We start from the raw sequence: 17,148 nt of genomic DNA on the forward strand, positions 1-17,148 counted from the left end.
CTGGTTACTGACTCTGGGCTTCAGGCAGAGAAGGCGCCTCAGCAGCTAGCGGGGTGATCTCCAGTACTCACACAGTTAAACCTCTTCAGAGACGGGAGAAGGGAGCAGAAGCGGGGTGGGGGGTGGGGGGAGAAGAGAGAGGAGGGAGAGGGAGCAAAGAGCGGGGAAGGAGGGAGGAGAGCGGAGGGAGCACGGAGGAGGGAGCAAGGAGGACCCCGCCCACTGGCACAGAACTGCACCCCCCCCCCAACCCCCCGCCCGCCCCACGGTCGGCCCCGGGCCGCACCTGCCGCGCGCACACGCCCCCCGCGCGCCGAGCCTCCGAGCCGCCGCCGCCGCCGCCGCCCTCCGCACGCACCCGCCGCGGCTCGTCCGCACAGCCCAGCCTCGGCGCGGGCCGCAGCCACCCCAGCCGCGGGCCGCGGCCGTCGTCCCCGTGTAAGCCCCGAGCCCGCCGGGCGCGGAACCCAGGTGGATCCAGGCTGGGCGTTTGTACGCACGGGCCTCCGCTGCCGTGGTTCGATACCCTCTAGCTCTGGGGAGGACGCGCTCGACTCGCTCCCTCCTCATCAGCCTCAGAGCGCTCCTTGAGCTCCTCAGTGCCGGAGCATCCTCCCCGCTGCTCAGCATCCTCCTGTCAGCGCCGGAGCATCCTGCTCAGGGCTCGGCGTTCTCTGAGCTCAGCATCCTCCTTCCGTTCCTCGGCAGCGCCCGGGCCCGGTCCCCACCCGCTCGCACCCCACCCGCGGGAAGGAGGCCTCGGGAATGCAGGGGAGTGGCTGTGGGGGCGCGTCGCCGCTTGGCCAGCCCCTCTGCCCAAACACAGGCTGCTCCCCATTGTAGAAGCTGCGCGGAGAGAAGGAGGACGGCGTGCTGCTCCCTGCGCGGGGCTGCAGGGAATAAGCCCGGGCATCCTTATAGGGTGGGGCGGGGAGGGCCCTGGCTTTTGGGGAGTGGACCTGGAGCAGGGAAAGGACTCTGTAGCGGACTCGGTGAGAGACTATGGGGAAGGACCAGGAGCTGCTGGAAGCTGCTCGTACTGGCAATGTGGCTCTGGTGGAGAAACTCCTATCTGGCAGGAAAGGAGGGATCCTGGGTGGTGGATCCGGACCTCTGCCCCTGTCTAATCTGCTAAGGTAAGAACTGGCACTCACTGCGGGCTCGGGGTGGTGGTGGTGGTATGCACACCCCTCGTTAGCATTGTGATGGGTACGTTCTCTCCTCAGGGTATATTGCACCTGGAGGTGTCAGCGATTCATTCTTAAATTAGACAGGAAAACAGACCGTGTGTGTGAAGAGGAGGCAAGAGCCTCCCAGTTAGACCGATGCTTTAGACTCTTGGAGTAATTTTAAAATAGCTTTTCCATCAATGCGTCAATCAGCTACTTTTCTCTAAACCGTGGTGCAGAACTTGTACATGTACTGGTGTTGCTAGAAGGAAATCGGCATGCCTGGTACTGTTTGTGTTTGCAGCTGTGAAAGCCCACCCCCTACTATTTGGCTATTTAAATGAGAAGCTTGTTGGATGCTTGCAGTTATCCTGCGAAAGCCACCGACTCCCTGGATTGCTGCTTCCTTCTTGGGCAGAAAGCATCAGCAGTGGGTAACGATCCCACAAAAACAAAGCCAGGGAACCTTCTGAGATGTCAATCAGGAGTGTGTAAAACTTGATGAGGCAGGTTGGGCAGCTTTAGTTTACTTTCAGTTTCCCAGACACAGCTGAGGGAAACATCCGGCTTGGGAAAGCGTGTGTGGAATAAATACAGCAGAGGCCTTTTAATGTTAACATGTTGCAGGTGAGACGAATATTAGTTCTCAAAGGTTCTTTCTAAGGTGACATTAAAAAAAGTCAAAGTCTTTATTCACCATACTAGAGAGAGCTAGAGAGAGCAGGGTTTGTCTGCATGTTTGAGAAACTATTAAAAGTTGAATTGAACAAATGAAATCTCTTAGGAGGCAGGAAGCCTGAAGAGCACTCAATGAAATTCAAGGAAAGCTCTTTAGTTCTCAAGTCGTGATTGTTCAGTGTGTCTTGTGTATTTTTGGAGGCATCTATCATCATACATAACTCTATCTTAAAACATCTCTTAATGGCAACTTAATGATACTTGTAAAAAAAATTAAAAGCTGGAGTGGTTTTCTTGCTTAAAAATATTTTGTATTACTTTTTATAAAAAATAAAAATAATTACACTTACTTGGTGTGTGTGTGTGTGTGCGTGTGTGTGCACGCTGTGCATGCCATCTACCCCATTCAGAAAGCAGAGGGCAACTTGTGAGAGCCTGTTTTCTCCCTCTATCATGCAGATTCAGGAAGTGGTACTCAAGTTCTCAGGTTTGAGAGCAAGCAAGCATCTTTATCCACTCAACTAGTGCAAGGCTGTGACCCTTTAATACAGTTCCTCATGTTGTGGTGACTCCCAACCACAAAATTATTTTTGTTGCTACTTTATAACTGTCATTTTGCTACTGTTATGAATTGCAAGGTAAATATCTGTGTTTCCTGGTAGTCTTAGGTGATCCCTATGAAAGGGTCTTTTGACCCTCAAAGAGATTGCAAGCCCTGGGGTTGAGAACGGCTGCTCTGACCTTTTGTGCTGATGTCCTTATGTGTTTGATACAAACTTATGCATGAAAATATTGTGGCATGGACACAGGTTCTCATAGGTTGTGATCAGATGGTGCAATTAATTATAATACTGCCTCTAGGGGGGAAGAAAAAGGTTATATTACAGTGAAATGAACATACCTGAAAAAGGGCAAGATTTAAAGAGCCATGTACTATTACATATACTTGGTGACAGTGACACTATTGGAATAATATTTCATTGCAGAACAGTGGTTATGTATAGAAGCTCTGCCCCCAGTGGGTCTTAGAAAACATAACTCTTCCGCGTGCTGTCTTCCATTTTCAAACACAACTAGATAATATATGTATTTTAGACATCAGTTTTGGTATTTACCTGTAGATTATAGAAAAGTTTAGTTACAATTTTTAGTTAGAAGTGAACTAGTTGTATTTGCAACAGAATCAATGATTATAAAAATGATAATGGATGTATGCTAAAACAAGTTCCTCAAAGATTAAAAATTAATCATTTTGGAAAATAGAGAATTCATTAGCAATGAGAGGTTTAGTTAATATCACTGACACGAATTGAGACAAATGATATTTTTTTTGGATAGGCCTTTCTCAGTTGTTTTATCTTTGAAACAGAAGTAGTTGACAAGTTTTAGGGTTAAGGTGGCACATGCCTTTAATCCCAGCACTTGGGAGGCAGAGGCAGGCGGATCTGAGTTCAAGGCCAGTCGGGGCTATACAGAGAAATCCTGTCTCAAAAAACCAAAAGAAGAAGAAGAAGAAAAAAGACATCAAGTATTTAATGTTAGTAAATATTTAAGCCATGAAAGCATGGGCCACAGTGTTCTTCTGCAATGAGTTTCTTTATTACTGGCTGTGTTGAATGGCCCTGGTAGTTCTACAGGAGCCTACATGGAAAACGATGTATTCACGAGGGCAGTTTGAGTCAACTGCTGCAAAAATCACAGAGATCACCAGTACCTTTCAGGCTTGCATTTACTTATCTCACACTGACTTAACCACTATAACATGTCTTGGAAGAAAATAGTTACTGGAATGGTGTTCAGGTGATCTTTTGAATAAAATATTTCTTTTTTTTTTAAATTTTTTATTAGGTATTTAGTTCATTTACATTTCCAATGCTATACCAAAAGTCCCCCATACCCACCCACCCCCACTCCCCTACCCACCCACTCCCCCTTTTTGGCCCTGGCGTTCCCCTGTACTGGGGCATATAAATTTTGCGTGTCCAATGGGCCTCTCTTTCCAGTGATGGCCGACTAGGCCATCTTTTGATACATATGCAGCTAGAGTCAAGAGCTCTGGGGTACTGGTTAGTTCATAATGTTGTTCCACCTATAGGGTTGCAGATCCCTTTAGCTCCTTGGGTACTTTCTCTAGCTCCTCCATTGGGAGCCCTGTGATCCATCCATTAGGTGACTGTGAGCATCCACTTCTGTGTTTGCTAGGCCCCAGCATAGTCTCACAAGAGACAGCTACATCTGGGTCCTTTCGATAAAATCTTGCTAGTGTATGCAATGGTGTCAGCGTTTGGATGCTGATTATGGGGTGGATCCCTGGATATGGCAGTCTCTACATGGTCCATCCTTTCATCTCAGCTCCAAACTTTGTATCTGTAACTCCTTCCAAGGGTGTTTTGTTCCCACTTCTAAGGAGGGGCATAGTGTCCACACTTCAGTCTTCATTTTTCTTGAGTTTCATGTGTTTAGGAAATTGAATAAAATTGAATAAAATATTTCTAAGTAGACACATTTTATGTGGTTATCACCTTATTTTGTTAATGCTTGCCATCAGAAACTTACAGGGTAATGGAAGGGAGGTGTGCTCTTCTCCAGCAAACATAGTGGCACTTGGAAATAATTGTAATATTTTGGAGTGAACTGTGGAGTAGGTTAGTCAGTCTCTTCTACTTGCTTCATTACATGTGTAGTATACTAATGGCGTCAGACTCTGGGGTAGATGCTTGCATGTCTCATCCGGAGGCCAACACTCATTTCACAGATGAAAGACTAGAGCGTCCAAGGTCACTTAATTAGTAATGCCAAGGATTTGAAATCCAGAGATTAAAATTTGCTTTACTGAATCTTTAGTCATAGTCAAGAATATATTTTGTCTTCAAAGTTTAAGGTGTATGGTCAAATCAGGCAGTACAGTCTGAATGTTTTCTTAGTTGTAAATAATAATTACACTTAAAGTCATTTTTCCAAGAAAAAAAAAATATTCCTTGCCTGCTTGCTTGAGACCTGATTTGATGAAAGTTTTGCAGACGGTACTTTCTGTTCACTTGTGATGTATGACACCAGCTGTGGCTATGTCACGAGGAGGTTTGCCTGTGTGTCCTGTGTGTCATTACAGTTTCTAGTGGGCATAAGAATGCCCTTCAATTACTTCCAAAAGCCATACTCACTGTGAACTATTGTGAGGTAGAAGTAGAATTCTATTCCTATGGTTTTTGTGAGGATTAAATGACATAAAAAGTAATAAATGAAGAATATTGACTACATAGGTGTTCATTGTTACAGTTAGGGTCCTCACATGATTCTAAAGCACAGGAGACACCGTGAGACTTGATTTATTTATTTAATTTTATTTTTTAAATTCTTCAATCCTTTTTTTTTTTTTTTCAGTCCAGTCTTTATCCCCCTCCCGGTCCATCCTCTGACTGTTCCACATCCCATACTTCCCCCCACCCCCTTTTCCAAGAGGATGTTCCAGCTCCCCCTAGCCCTCTACTCCACTCCACCAGACCTCCCTACTCCCTGGAGCCTCAAGTTTCTTTATGGTTAGGTACATCTTATCTCACTGAGTCAAGACCTGGCAGTCCTCTGCTGTGTATGTATTGGGGGCCTCATATCAGCTGGTCTGTGCTGCCTGGTTGGTGGTTCAGTCTCTGAACAACGTTAGTTGAGACTGCTGGTCTTTCTATAGGTTGCTATAGGAGACTTGATTTCTTAAGGACTTATTTAAACTGGGAGGAAGTCTCTCCTGAGCTACGTGTCTCTACGCTCTCAATCCGCCATCCAACAAACATGGATCAGGTAATGCAGTTTGTAGAGCCCAGCCGGCAGTTTGTAAAGGACTCAATTCGGCTGGTTAAAAGATGCACCAAACCCGACAGAAAAGAATTCCAGAAGATTGCCATGGCTACAGCTATAGGATTTGCTATCATGGGATTCATTGGCTTCTTCGTGAAACTGATCCATATACCCATTAATAACATTATTGTGGGTGGCTGAGTCCTTCTCATCATGGGACGAGTGAGCCAGAGCGGGGGAAAGGGCATGAAGTAAAGCGTTGCCTGAAAAAAAAAAAAAAAAAAAAAAAAAAAAAACTGGGAGGAAATTGCCACACCACATTTTTCACTGGAATTGGAGTCCTCAAATAGAAAGGGGCCTTTAGTCCAAGTTCTTACATGGTGGAGGAATTTCTTCTGCAAATTATCTCAAGCATTATTAACATTGTGAGTTATCTCAAGCATCACCCACAGTCTCAGTAACTAAACCCAGGGCACACACACCCCTATTTTTGTGGCCGGATCTTGTTATCTCCCTGAGGCCGATCTTGAACTCAGCATCCTCCTGCCTCAGCCTCCTGAGTGCTAGATTACAGGCATGCTGCTCTGCACCTGACATCTATTCTATTTACTTTTTCATATCTGTGATCGTAAAACATTCTATATTTATTGACCTGAAATCCACTTTGCTGTAACTCTCACAATTGGTAATGACTTGGCTGTATGGGTCAACCCAAAAGTTGCTGAATTCATCTGCCAAGATAGTTCTGCAGGGGCATGCATCTAACTGTGGTGTTTTCTTATAAATCCACTCTTTTTCATGGGAGAACTACTGTTGCCTTTCACTGTGACTATAAGGCTTATGTGTTAAAGCTCAAAATTTCATGTTTTTCTTAAAATCACCCTTTTCAGTCCTTTGAATGTTCTTAAATTTCAAAATGCCCCATTGAAATATGGCAAAAACCATAAGAAATGAATAGTCTGTATTAGGTGTCACTCAGTGTAGAATGGCATGGGAGTTGATATACTGATGCATAAAAAAACCAACTGATTATAAAAGAGCATTCATAGCTTGATTGTACTTTCATAAGAAAAGTAACTGCAAAGACTTACAATGTACAACAATATGTCTGGCTGTGGGACACAAAAATGGAGATAATATTTATCTTTGAGTGACGGGAACGTGGGCTCTTTTTTATTTAATTTTTAATTGTGCTTTCATGGATTATGTAATGAGACAGTGTTGCATCTATTAAAATATGAGCCAATTCAATGATGGCCAGTGTATTATTGCTCTAAGACTTTGCTATAGGCTAAGCTTTTCTAAGCCAAGAAATTGGCATTGGTTCATATTATCAATGAAAACTTCCAAGTAACTTTTCTTTTAACAATCTGTGATGCCGTAATTCCCACATCTGGTACTTGTGAAAGTGTTGCTTAAACTCAAGTTATTCTTACTACATTTCATCTTGTTTTGCCCTCTATTTGTAACCTGTGCATGTCTTTTTTTTTTTTTTTTGATTCCTGAGTCTGCTTATCAGCATGTTAACTTCCCATTCTTTGTCATCTGTGGATAAACTTTTTAACTGGAAACCAACACACCGTAAAAATTCAGTGTATGCAGTTTATGGTGGTAGTTTACGCTTGGTATTTCTTCTTGCATTGGAGCTACTTGCATTAGACTGGTCAGCTGTTTATGTCCATTATACTAGTAATAGTATTGTGAAGTATTTTATTTATTGCCTTTCTAAATTCATGCCGTAGTCTATTTGTGGCATTTCTTTGAGTTATCCCTTTAGATGTATGACTATAAATTCCAACAGAGTCAGTATACTTTGCTTGTTTCTGGCAGTGAGACTTTCTCGATTCCTAGTTTGATGACAATTCCTTCTACTTGAATCTAAATCTTCTGGGTCTGGATATCTAACACTTATTTCTTTTAAAAAGTTTAAATTATATTTATCTAGTGTGCATATATGTATATGGGCGTGTGCATATGGGGCTCAGAGGACAACTTGAGGGAGTTCCATCTTTCCTTCTACCCTGTGAGTCTAATGGTCTCAACCTATGGGTCTCAACCCCTTTAGTTGTGTCAAATGACCCTTCACAGGAGCCACACATCAGATATCCTGCATACTAGATATTTACACTGTGATTCATAACAGTAGCAAAGTTACAGTTTGGAAAGTAGCAACAAAAATAATTTTTGGTTGGGAATCACCAAGACACGTAGAAGTGTATTAAAGGGTTGCAACATTAGGAAGGTTGAGAACCACTGGTGTGGGGGAATTGAACTCAGATCTTGAGGCTTGGTGGCAAGCCTCCACTTAGCTGTATCAATAGCCCACACTTGCTCCTTTTAAAAGCAGCCTAGTGTCTCTTATGATCAGTCTCTGTTCACAACTTTATTATATCTCTTTATCTGTTATTTCCTTTAGCTTGAAAATGATCCTCAACAGGGAAGGTAGGAGAAAATAGAAATTAGGAAGAATCAAATGCTTGGCTGTGGGGCAATGGGCTATATACAGACAGTCTGGTCTCCAGTCGAGCTGAGGTCTGAACCCCGGGACCCAGGTGGTGATAATTCACCTACATGGGATGAAAGGAGTTCTCTCATGTTTCCTGGAACTCTGGCTCCTGTTGAAGTTACAGCCCCCCACAGCCCCCACAGAAGCATGGCTTTTAGTCATGTAGACAATGTCCCAAGCTTCTGACCTTCAGGCTAAACTCCTCCCCAGGTACCTAGCAACAGTAAAGATAACAGCACACCATAAGAGGGGCTGTTTGGCCCCTTCTCACTCTCTTACTCCTCACTCTCTTCCTCCCCTCCCCTCCCCTCCCCTCCCCTCCCCTCCCCTCCCCTCCCCTCCCCTCCCCTCCCCTCTCCTCTCCTCTCCTCTCCTCTCCTCTCCTCTCCTCTCCTCTCCTCTCCTCTCCTCTGTCCTCTCCCTCTCTTACTCTCTCTCCCTCTTACTCTTTAGCCTTTCTTCTCTCTCTCCCTTTCCCCCTTCTCTCCTCTTGGCCATGACTGGTCTCTCTCTCTCTCTCTCTCTCTGTTTCCACCTTTTCTCTTCCCCCCTGCCTTTCTACAATAAAGCTCTAAAACCATAGACTATCTCTGTTCACCAAGGCCTGCTGCTCTTACTCTTGCCTTTGTGGGAACCTCTCTCCCTCTGCCCTCTCTCCCATAACCCTGGGGCTACAGGGTGTCACCCTGGGGCCCCTGGTCGGGGGCTGCCCCTTTTCCATCCCCCCCTCCGTCGAGTGTGGTCAGTGGCTTAGATGCCCACCCAGGGCTGAGTGGAAAGTGTCTGGCAGCCCTCCTGTGTCCACCTGCCCAGAGCATAGGTGGAACTCTGGCCAGACTCGGGCTATCTTCCCTCCCCCTCTTTCCCCCACACTCCCCTTTTTAGTTCCCACACTTGGTATTGTTAAAAACAACAGAGAACTCTGATGGTCTAAATCCATCTATTGGTTTACACTGCCAGATCATAAGATGATGCTAGTGAAGTTTTACACTCTCCTCTTCAAATTTAGCTTTTTCTCTGGAAATGCTTCTCTTTCCCTCTCTCATCATCCCCTTTCATTTTAGAGAAATCTGCACTCACCAGAGGTCTCAGGTTGAGCCCCTTTATTAATCCAGCTGATATACATAAAATTTCATATCCTAAAACTTTCATGGTTCGTTAAACAGCTGCAAAACCTTTAAAATGTATTTCTGCTACACTCTTTTATTCTAAGCAAAAGTAATTCACATTTATAATGCATTTTAATTTTCCACTGACATTAATTAAGAATTATTTGTATTTTAATAAAGCAATACAGAGTTGCTAATACTTTAGATTTATTTGGTTTTCTATTTCTTTTGAGACTATAAGAACATCTTGATTTTCTCCCTACCTCACACTTGCCCCAAACCCTCCTTGATGTTTTCTTTCTTTTTTTTAAATTAGGTATTTTCTTCATTTACATTTCAAATACTATCCCAAAAGTCCCCCATACCCTTCCCCCACCCCCGACTCCCCTACCCACCCACTCCCACTTCTTGGCCCTGGTGTTCCTTGATGTTTTCTAACTTCATAGCCTCTTTTTCATTAATTGTTGACGTATGCATGCATATATACATTCCTAAATATAACCTGTGCAGTAGTGTGCCCTTCCCTAGAGAAGACAGTTTCTCCCACTTTCAGCACTTTTTAGTTGACTATAGTTTTATGTGTAGGGCTAAGGCCTTTTCCCTTGTACTTTGACGTGTCTATTATTGAGCTCATGTTTGGGCAGACATGTTGGTGAGTCTGTATAATACATGTAAGTCTATATACATAAATATACATAACATAGTTTAATTTTTTTTCTCATTTGGGCTGACAATGCTCTTTCTAAGAGTAGAGATCACCTTATAAAACCTTCAACAACAGAGAAGCCATCTTTTGAGTTGTTGGTCAGTGTTGTCCAAGAGACTCTCAAAATATATAGGCTACGGTTGCCGCCCCCCCCCCCCCCCAGAGGTGGAGAGTAAGTCCCTACTGCTGGAGACACCATGCACTTGAAGTACAGGAGCCAGAGGCCCCTGAGCTTGAACTGACCCAAATGAATGCTTCCTTCCTGCAAACTAGCTTTCATAATACCAGAAGATACCATGCAACCTTCCAAGGGAGGGGAGCAACCAACAATTCTACTGAGCTGTGACACCTGTGAACCACAATACTGACCCTAAGGGTGCAGTAGTGGCACACATACCTGGGCGGTAACCAACTGTTCCCTAATTGGACTTAAGATCCACTTAATAAGAAGGAGATCATTCCTGGTACTGGTACTGGAAAGCTAGGGAGCAACCCAGGGCGAGTGACATCATCCCTCTTGAAGAAGAACCTACAACCAGCAGAATCCTTAACTATACTCTAGATGTTCTTCTTACTCCTCTCCCGCCCCAGTTCTCCAAAGAGTTGAGTGTTATGTGTAGTACTTTTCATAAATTACTGTTGAACATAAATGAGCCACTTCTTAAGGTCCCCATGGGAAAAAGTAAATTAATAGCAAGTGAGAGGGAGAAACAGTTTTCTGGTCACCAAAGACATATCAACCAGTTACCTTATAAGTTTCTCAAGTTTAGGATTCAACTCATAAAGTTTTTGGTGGTAGGTAGAAGGAAATAGAAAAAGAAATCCCTGTAATTTCCACAACTATCTGGGCAGCCAGACTATTGGGGATCCGATAGAAGATACTTTCATTCAGAGCCACTGCATTTACAAAGTGGGGTACATCATAAATAGAGCAGTTAAACCTCCTGAAGATGTTATATCCATAAAAATAATCACGTTGCAAGTGGGCTGTCTATTTTAGATAGTAATGATGTTGGGAGCAGTGATTGCACCATTGTGCTCAGTGAGCGGTGTCTGCCCGAGTGAACAGTGCCAGCTGCATCATGGGTGTAAGCCTGGTGTGTGGGGAGCTTTGGCATTGACCTCTATGAAGCAGGGCTTTTCACTTCCTCTTTAAAATGATGGGATGCTCTGGTGGTGGGAAGCTAGCACGGCTAACCTAGTGCCTGCTAGTCGTCTCGTCTTTCTGTTTCGTTTTCTTGTGATGACAGGGATTAAAACCAGGGTGTCTTACATGCTAGACAAGTGTTCTGCCATTTACCTATATCCCTCCGCTCTGGCTAGTTTTGCATTGCACAGTTTCTAGTGCATGTGCAACTCAGTGGGGTTTGTTTGTTTTTTTTTTTTTTTTGACCCAGCATGGGAGGTTGGGAGCAACTCTGCCCTGAAATCAAGAAGAACCGAACAATGCTCAACACGGTGTCGACTGACTTTAGCAGTCTTACTTCTTAGGTGACAGGACACAATTTGATTAGTTCAGTGGTATTCTGAAACGGTTTATTTTGCAGATGAGATAATTTGGGAAAAGTCTTTCTAAGAGCCTACACATTTTAGGCATTAAAGCAGACCATAATGTAAATGAAGGGGTAGAAAAATATATAATTTCAATGTATAGACCTAGAAAATATTTATTACATTTTAGTGAATTTGGTTTCCAGTTTAAACATATTGCACAATTGTTTAGTCAGCTAAAGTATGATACTTTGATTTCTCATATGTTGGTGTGAAAGAATAGCTTACGTTTGAAAAGGCAGGCTTACCTGCATAGTGTTCTTCCTTATGTTTGTGATGAACAGGTCATTCAGGTACCATAGGCAGGCAGAGGCACCATGCCACTGAGACCTAATGACTCTCCTGTGTAATTCATCTCTAGGAGCTCTTCCTAGAGCCAAGTTTTCTTCCTTTTTATACTTCAGTAGGATAACAAGTCAATTTTTTCTTTTTTCTTTTTCTTTTTCTTTTTCTTTTTCTTTTTCTTTTTTCTTTTCTTTTTTGTGAAGTTAAGTGAAACTTTGAAATAGATTCTCTGAGGGAGAATGAAAAAAAAAAGTTTGGTTGAAGGATACATTTTGTGTTTTCCAGTTTGCCCTACTACAGTGCCGGAAGAGTGTTAGTCTCCGAACCTGTTTCTTATGAGCACTGCTTTCTTATTAAGTGGTAGTGCCTTCATGTATCTAGCTATAAAATGGAACACTGACTTACTCATGCTGTAGGTGTGTGGAGTCTGTGAGAGAGTAGCTTTATCTTTAAAATGGCTAATTCCTGCTGCTTACCGGACCAGAGGCAGTCTGCTCACACTGGTCGCTATTTGATCAGAGTGGACAGATCAAGTCGTGGTTGATGGCTTTGGGCCTAAACAGGCAGCCTCAGACCCTGCTTGGTATTTGTCTTTCTCACTCCACATTTCCTGTATGTTTCCTTATTCCCATATCTTCCAGAACATGAAATGGTTTCTACACTTTGCTAATTACTGTGGATTCACTTCAGCTGTAGTTTTTGTTCCAACTGTCCCTTCCCTAAAGGGAGGCAGAAGGCAACTGGTTGGACTTTTGTCAAGTTGAGGTAAATTAGAATCACCTGTGAGCATGTCTGCGGTGCATTTCCTTGGTTCATCAGTGTGTGGAAGGGACCAGCACAAACACACTGTGGGCGGTGCCACTCCTGGGCAGGTGGTTGTGGGTTGTATAAGAAAGCAAGCTGAACAAAGCCATGGAGAGCAAGCCAGTAGTCTGCGTCGGCCTAGAGTTCTCGGCCTGGCATCCCTTTATGAAGAACTGTTTAGTTACAGATTGGAGAGGGAATCTTGTAAGTGTTTAGTTACAAGAGAAAGGGAATTCGGGAAGCTGATCTTGTGAGCAGTAATGCTGGGCTGTGTTGTGGAAAATAGATTAAGAACAAGTATTGGACCTTTAAATTAGCTGTTTAGCCAGGCAGTGGTGGTGCACGCCTTTAATCATGGGGAGGCGGAGGCAGGCAGTTCTCTGTGAGTTCAAAGCCAACCTGGTATATAGAGTAAGTTCCAGGACCGCCAGGAACCCTGTCTTGAAACCCTACCTGACCTCCCGGCCACCAAAATTAGAGGAGTCTGGAGTGTTCTTTGGGCAGCTTTGCTGTCCTGTCCATCTTGGTGTTAATATCCCCTTTAACCTATGAGTGAGCCAGTGCCCTGTGCTTTCCTCATCTTTACCTTCACCCTAAACTGCCCCGGGGAGCTGACAGTTAAGTGATACCGAATGGAGATTGATTGGTAAAGCTTTTAGGAAGAAAACCCCTTTTATTATTTCCACTGGAAGAGACAACAAAACCTTAGGCAGAAATAGCATAGCTGTGCTGTGCAGCTTTGTGGCAGAGTGAATGGAATGGGCTTTGCTTGGTTTATAAGAGGAGTTAAATAAAGAAGTCATTATTCTTACAAGACAGAAGTGGAAATCTCTCCAAAGAGATTTATTGGAGACATGGCTGGTGGTGAAGAGGCTCATAAAAACTTTAGTTAATTCCCTAGAACTGTGTGTGTGTGAGTGTATGTGTGTGTATGTGTGTGTGTGTGTGTGTGCGCATGTGTGTGTATGTGAGTGTGTGTATGTGTGTGTGTGTGTGTGTGTGTGCGCGTGCATGTGTGTGTGCATGTGTGTGTGTGTGGTATTGGGGCTCAGCTATAGGACATGCTAGAAATGCACTTTATCACTGAGCTACGTACACCCCTAAAACTTTGATTGCATGAATATTCAGATATAAGCATCTAGTGTACTGTTGTTGGCTTCCAGAAGTTATTCCCTAGCTATATGTATTTGTTATATAGTTACAGGTGGCAAGACTATGCAGTAGAATCAGGGAACAGTGTTAATATCTAGTGTGGTTTGAGATTCCAATCAAGATGTTTTAGGTAGACTTATTTTTACTTGAAGATATTTCATGTTGCAAGTTGATTTCAATATCCATGTGACTCCATAAGCATCATGTATAGGACTGTATAAACAGTGTTGTACATTTGAAGTTTTTGCCTGGGATTCCAGTTAGCAGTTTTTGGTGTTGCTAACTTCCCCCCACTTTCTCCCTTCCTCTCTTTCATCCTTATTTACTCTGTGCCGCTTTTTTACTAAATTACTCTTAACCACTTAGGGTTCATGCTCTGTCCCTCTTCTTACTAAATCTACATTTGAAATACCTATGTCACATATCAATATTAAATATTAACTATACTATTTAGTGTTTCAAAACACAGAAAATGGCTGTATTTACTTACAGGATTGTCTGTTTCATATGGATGCTAGTGTGGAGACCTGTGTGTAAAGAGCTATGTGTTTTGGGGGAGCAGGGCAGATTATGTAAGGATAGTCTTTGTTCTGGTAAAATGTCAGCAGAGTTCTGCATTGTTAATTTGTTGGGGGTAGTCTGGCATTCTGAAGATTGGAAGATATTGAAGACACTGTCTTAGTTAGGGTTTTACTGCTGTGAACAGACACCATGACCAAGGCAACTCCAATAAGGACAACATTTAATTGGGGCTGGCTAATAGGTTCAGAGGTTCAGTACATTATCATCAAGGCGGGAACATGGCCACATCTAGGCAGGCATGATGCAGGAGGAGCTGAGAGTTCTGCATCTTTATCTGAAGGCTGCTAGTGGAAGACTGACTTCCAGGTAGCTAGGAGTAGGGTCTTTAAGCCCACACCCACAGTGACACACCTACTCCAAGCCACACAATACTCCAAAAAGACCACACCTCCAAATAGTGCTACTCCTTGGGCCAAGCATATTCAAACCATGACAGATGCTATCAGAGGAAAAATGTAAAAACTTAAAAATGACAGCTAAACTGTTGCTTAGAACTTAAAACATGTTTTTGACTGCTATGTATTGGGATGTACATAGACCAGAATTACTCTTTTCAACCAAACACATACTATCTGACTGACCAACTCAGTCAGGGATTTATAGAACAGACCACTAATCTCAACAGGTATTGATAAGGGGTTTTGTGGATTCTAAACTTGAAGTGGGTAATCTCTTCCAAGTCCCGGTGCTAGTAGATGGAATAGTTTTATAGAGTCAGAATACACTGAGGTATAAGCTACTGCGCAAGTACCACATAGCACCTCCTGAACACTGGCACAAAGAAAGATTTAAAAAATTAAAACATTTCTAATTCTGCATGGGAGGAGTGTGCAGGGAACCTGAGACGGGAGGTGCTGCTTCAATCTTGTAGGATGAATAGAAGTTTACTGGACTGACAAGATTAGGAGACAGATATTTTAGGCAGAAGGAGCAATATATCATCTAGTAACAGTCTGTGGAAATGTAGAATGTGGTTCAGAAATGTAAACAGTCTGGTTTAATGGACAAGAAGTCAGTCTAGAAATTGAAGGATTTCTGGTGTTTCCATAAGGAGTTTGAACTTATCTTGAAGGCTATGGATATGTATTCTCTTTTTGATTTTCTTATGTAATGTGTCCAGTTATCCACTTATAAATAGCACGACTGCTTGAAAACTTTGAGTAAAGCTTAGAAGTTACTCGTGATCTTTTTGCTAAGAATCTTTCCTCTAGCATGTTCTATGTACTTATCTGATAAACCATTCAACTTTGGATTCTGGATTTTTCGTTCAATAGTGTATGATGTGTTTCCAGTGTGATTGTGTAGTCTTTACAATCATGATTTTTTTCTTTTATTCTTCTCTCATACATTGCATCCTGACCACAGTTTCCCCTTTCTCCACTCTTCCCAGGCTCCTCACCCGACCCCAGATCCACTCTTCCACTCTTTCCCTTCAGAAAAGAGCAGGCCTCCCAGGAGATCAACCAAACATGGCATTAAAAAGTTACAATCATCATATCAAGGCTGTATGAGGCAACTCATGAGGCAAATGAGTCAGAGACAGCCCCACTGTTACAGCCCCACAAGAACACTGCCATAGAACCATAACATATATCCAGAGGACCCAGCTCAGAGCCATACGGGGTGTATGATTATCCCACTGATGTCTGTGGTCCCACCTAGTGTTTGACTGGGTTTTTGCATCAGTTCCCATCAGTTACTGAATAACACCTCTCTGATGACAATTAGGCTAGGCACTGATCTATGAGTATATCAGAATATCTTTAGTAAGTAATTATTTCATTGAATTTTTTCCCTCAGTATGTTTAGTTCTATCCTGGGTCCTGGGGCTGTCCAGTCTCTGGTTCTTGGCCATCCAGGTGGTATTAAGTGTGGGCTCCCTCTTGAGGCATGGGCCTCAAATTGGACCAGTCACTGGTTGACCACTCTCATAAGTTGTAGTCTACCATTACCCGAGAACATCTTAGAGGCAGGAAGAATTGTAGGTTGAAGGTTTTGTGGCTAGGTTGGTGTTTTAGTTCCACTGTTGGGAGTCTTGTCTGGTTATAGAAGAGGACCAGTTTAGACTCTGTATTCCCCAATACGAGAAGTCTTCAATAGAGTCACTCTTGAAGATTCTAGAGAGTTTCTACTGCACTAGGGTTCCATGTTGCTCCCCAAATGCCTCTCAGTTCTCCCTCATTCTTGAATCTTTCTGAGTTCCCTGGTAGTGTTTTTGGGGTTGCTTATATATACTATTGTATCATCTGTGATACTTTGATGTCTTCCTTTTCAATCTGTATCCCCTTGATCTCTTCCAGTTGTTTTATTGCTTCTAGTAGAAAATCAAGTTCTGCATTGAATAGATACCAGGAGAGTGGACAACCTTGTCTTGTTTCTGAATTTAGTGTAATTGCTTTTAGTTTCTCTCTGTTTAGTTTGATTTTGGCTATAGCTTCCTGAAAACTGCCTTTATTATGTTTAGGACTGTCCCTTGTAGCCCTGATCTCTCCAGCACTTGTATTATGAAAGGGTGTTGGATTTTTGTCAAAGGCTTTTTCAGTATCTAATTTGATGATCATGTGTTCTTTTCCTTTCAGTTTGTTTATATGGTGGATTACATTAACTGATTTTTTCCATATGTTGAACCATCCTGCATCTTTGGGATGAAGCCTACTTGATCATGGTAGATGATGTTTTTGATGTATTCTTGGATTCAGGTTTTGAGTATTTTATTGATATTTTTATATCATTGTTCATAAATGAAATTGGTCTGAAATTCTTTCTATGTTGAATCTTTTTGTGGTTTGGGTATCAGGGTGACTGTAGCCTCATAAA

At 42.9% G+C, this 17,148-nt stretch overlaps 1 protein-coding gene and 1 pseudogene across 32 annotated transcripts in view; both read left to right on the top strand.

Annotated features, from left to right (window-relative positions):
- The first annotated feature begins 245 nt into the window (after positions 1-245).
- The window catches only part of Anks1b (ankyrin repeat and sterile alpha motif domain containing 1B), a 1,100,386-nt gene continuing 1,083,483 nt past the window's right edge, over positions 246-17,148 (top strand). For 25 of the 32 annotated variants that reach the window (XM_030245360.1, XM_006514305.4, XM_006514301.3 and 22 more), the window contains exon 1: positions 246-1,136. In XM_030245360.1, coding sequence (XP_030101220.1) covers positions 1,003-1,136 — 134 coding nt within the window. In that variant the 5' untranslated portion in view covers positions 246-1,002. The remainder of the gene's footprint in view (positions 1,137-17,148) is intronic. The other 7 variants (NM_001359241.1, NM_001128086.3, NM_001359240.1 and 4 more) reach the window with 3 other exon arrangements.
- Gm4184 (predicted gene 4184) lies at positions 5,581-5,904 on the top strand (annotated as a pseudogene).

The sequence above is a fragment of the Mus musculus genome, chromosome 10 (genome assembly GCF_000001635.26).
Source record: "Mus musculus strain C57BL/6J chromosome 10, GRCm38.p6 C57BL/6J".
NCBI classification, from domain to species: domain Eukaryota; kingdom Metazoa; phylum Chordata; class Mammalia; order Rodentia; family Muridae; genus Mus; species Mus musculus.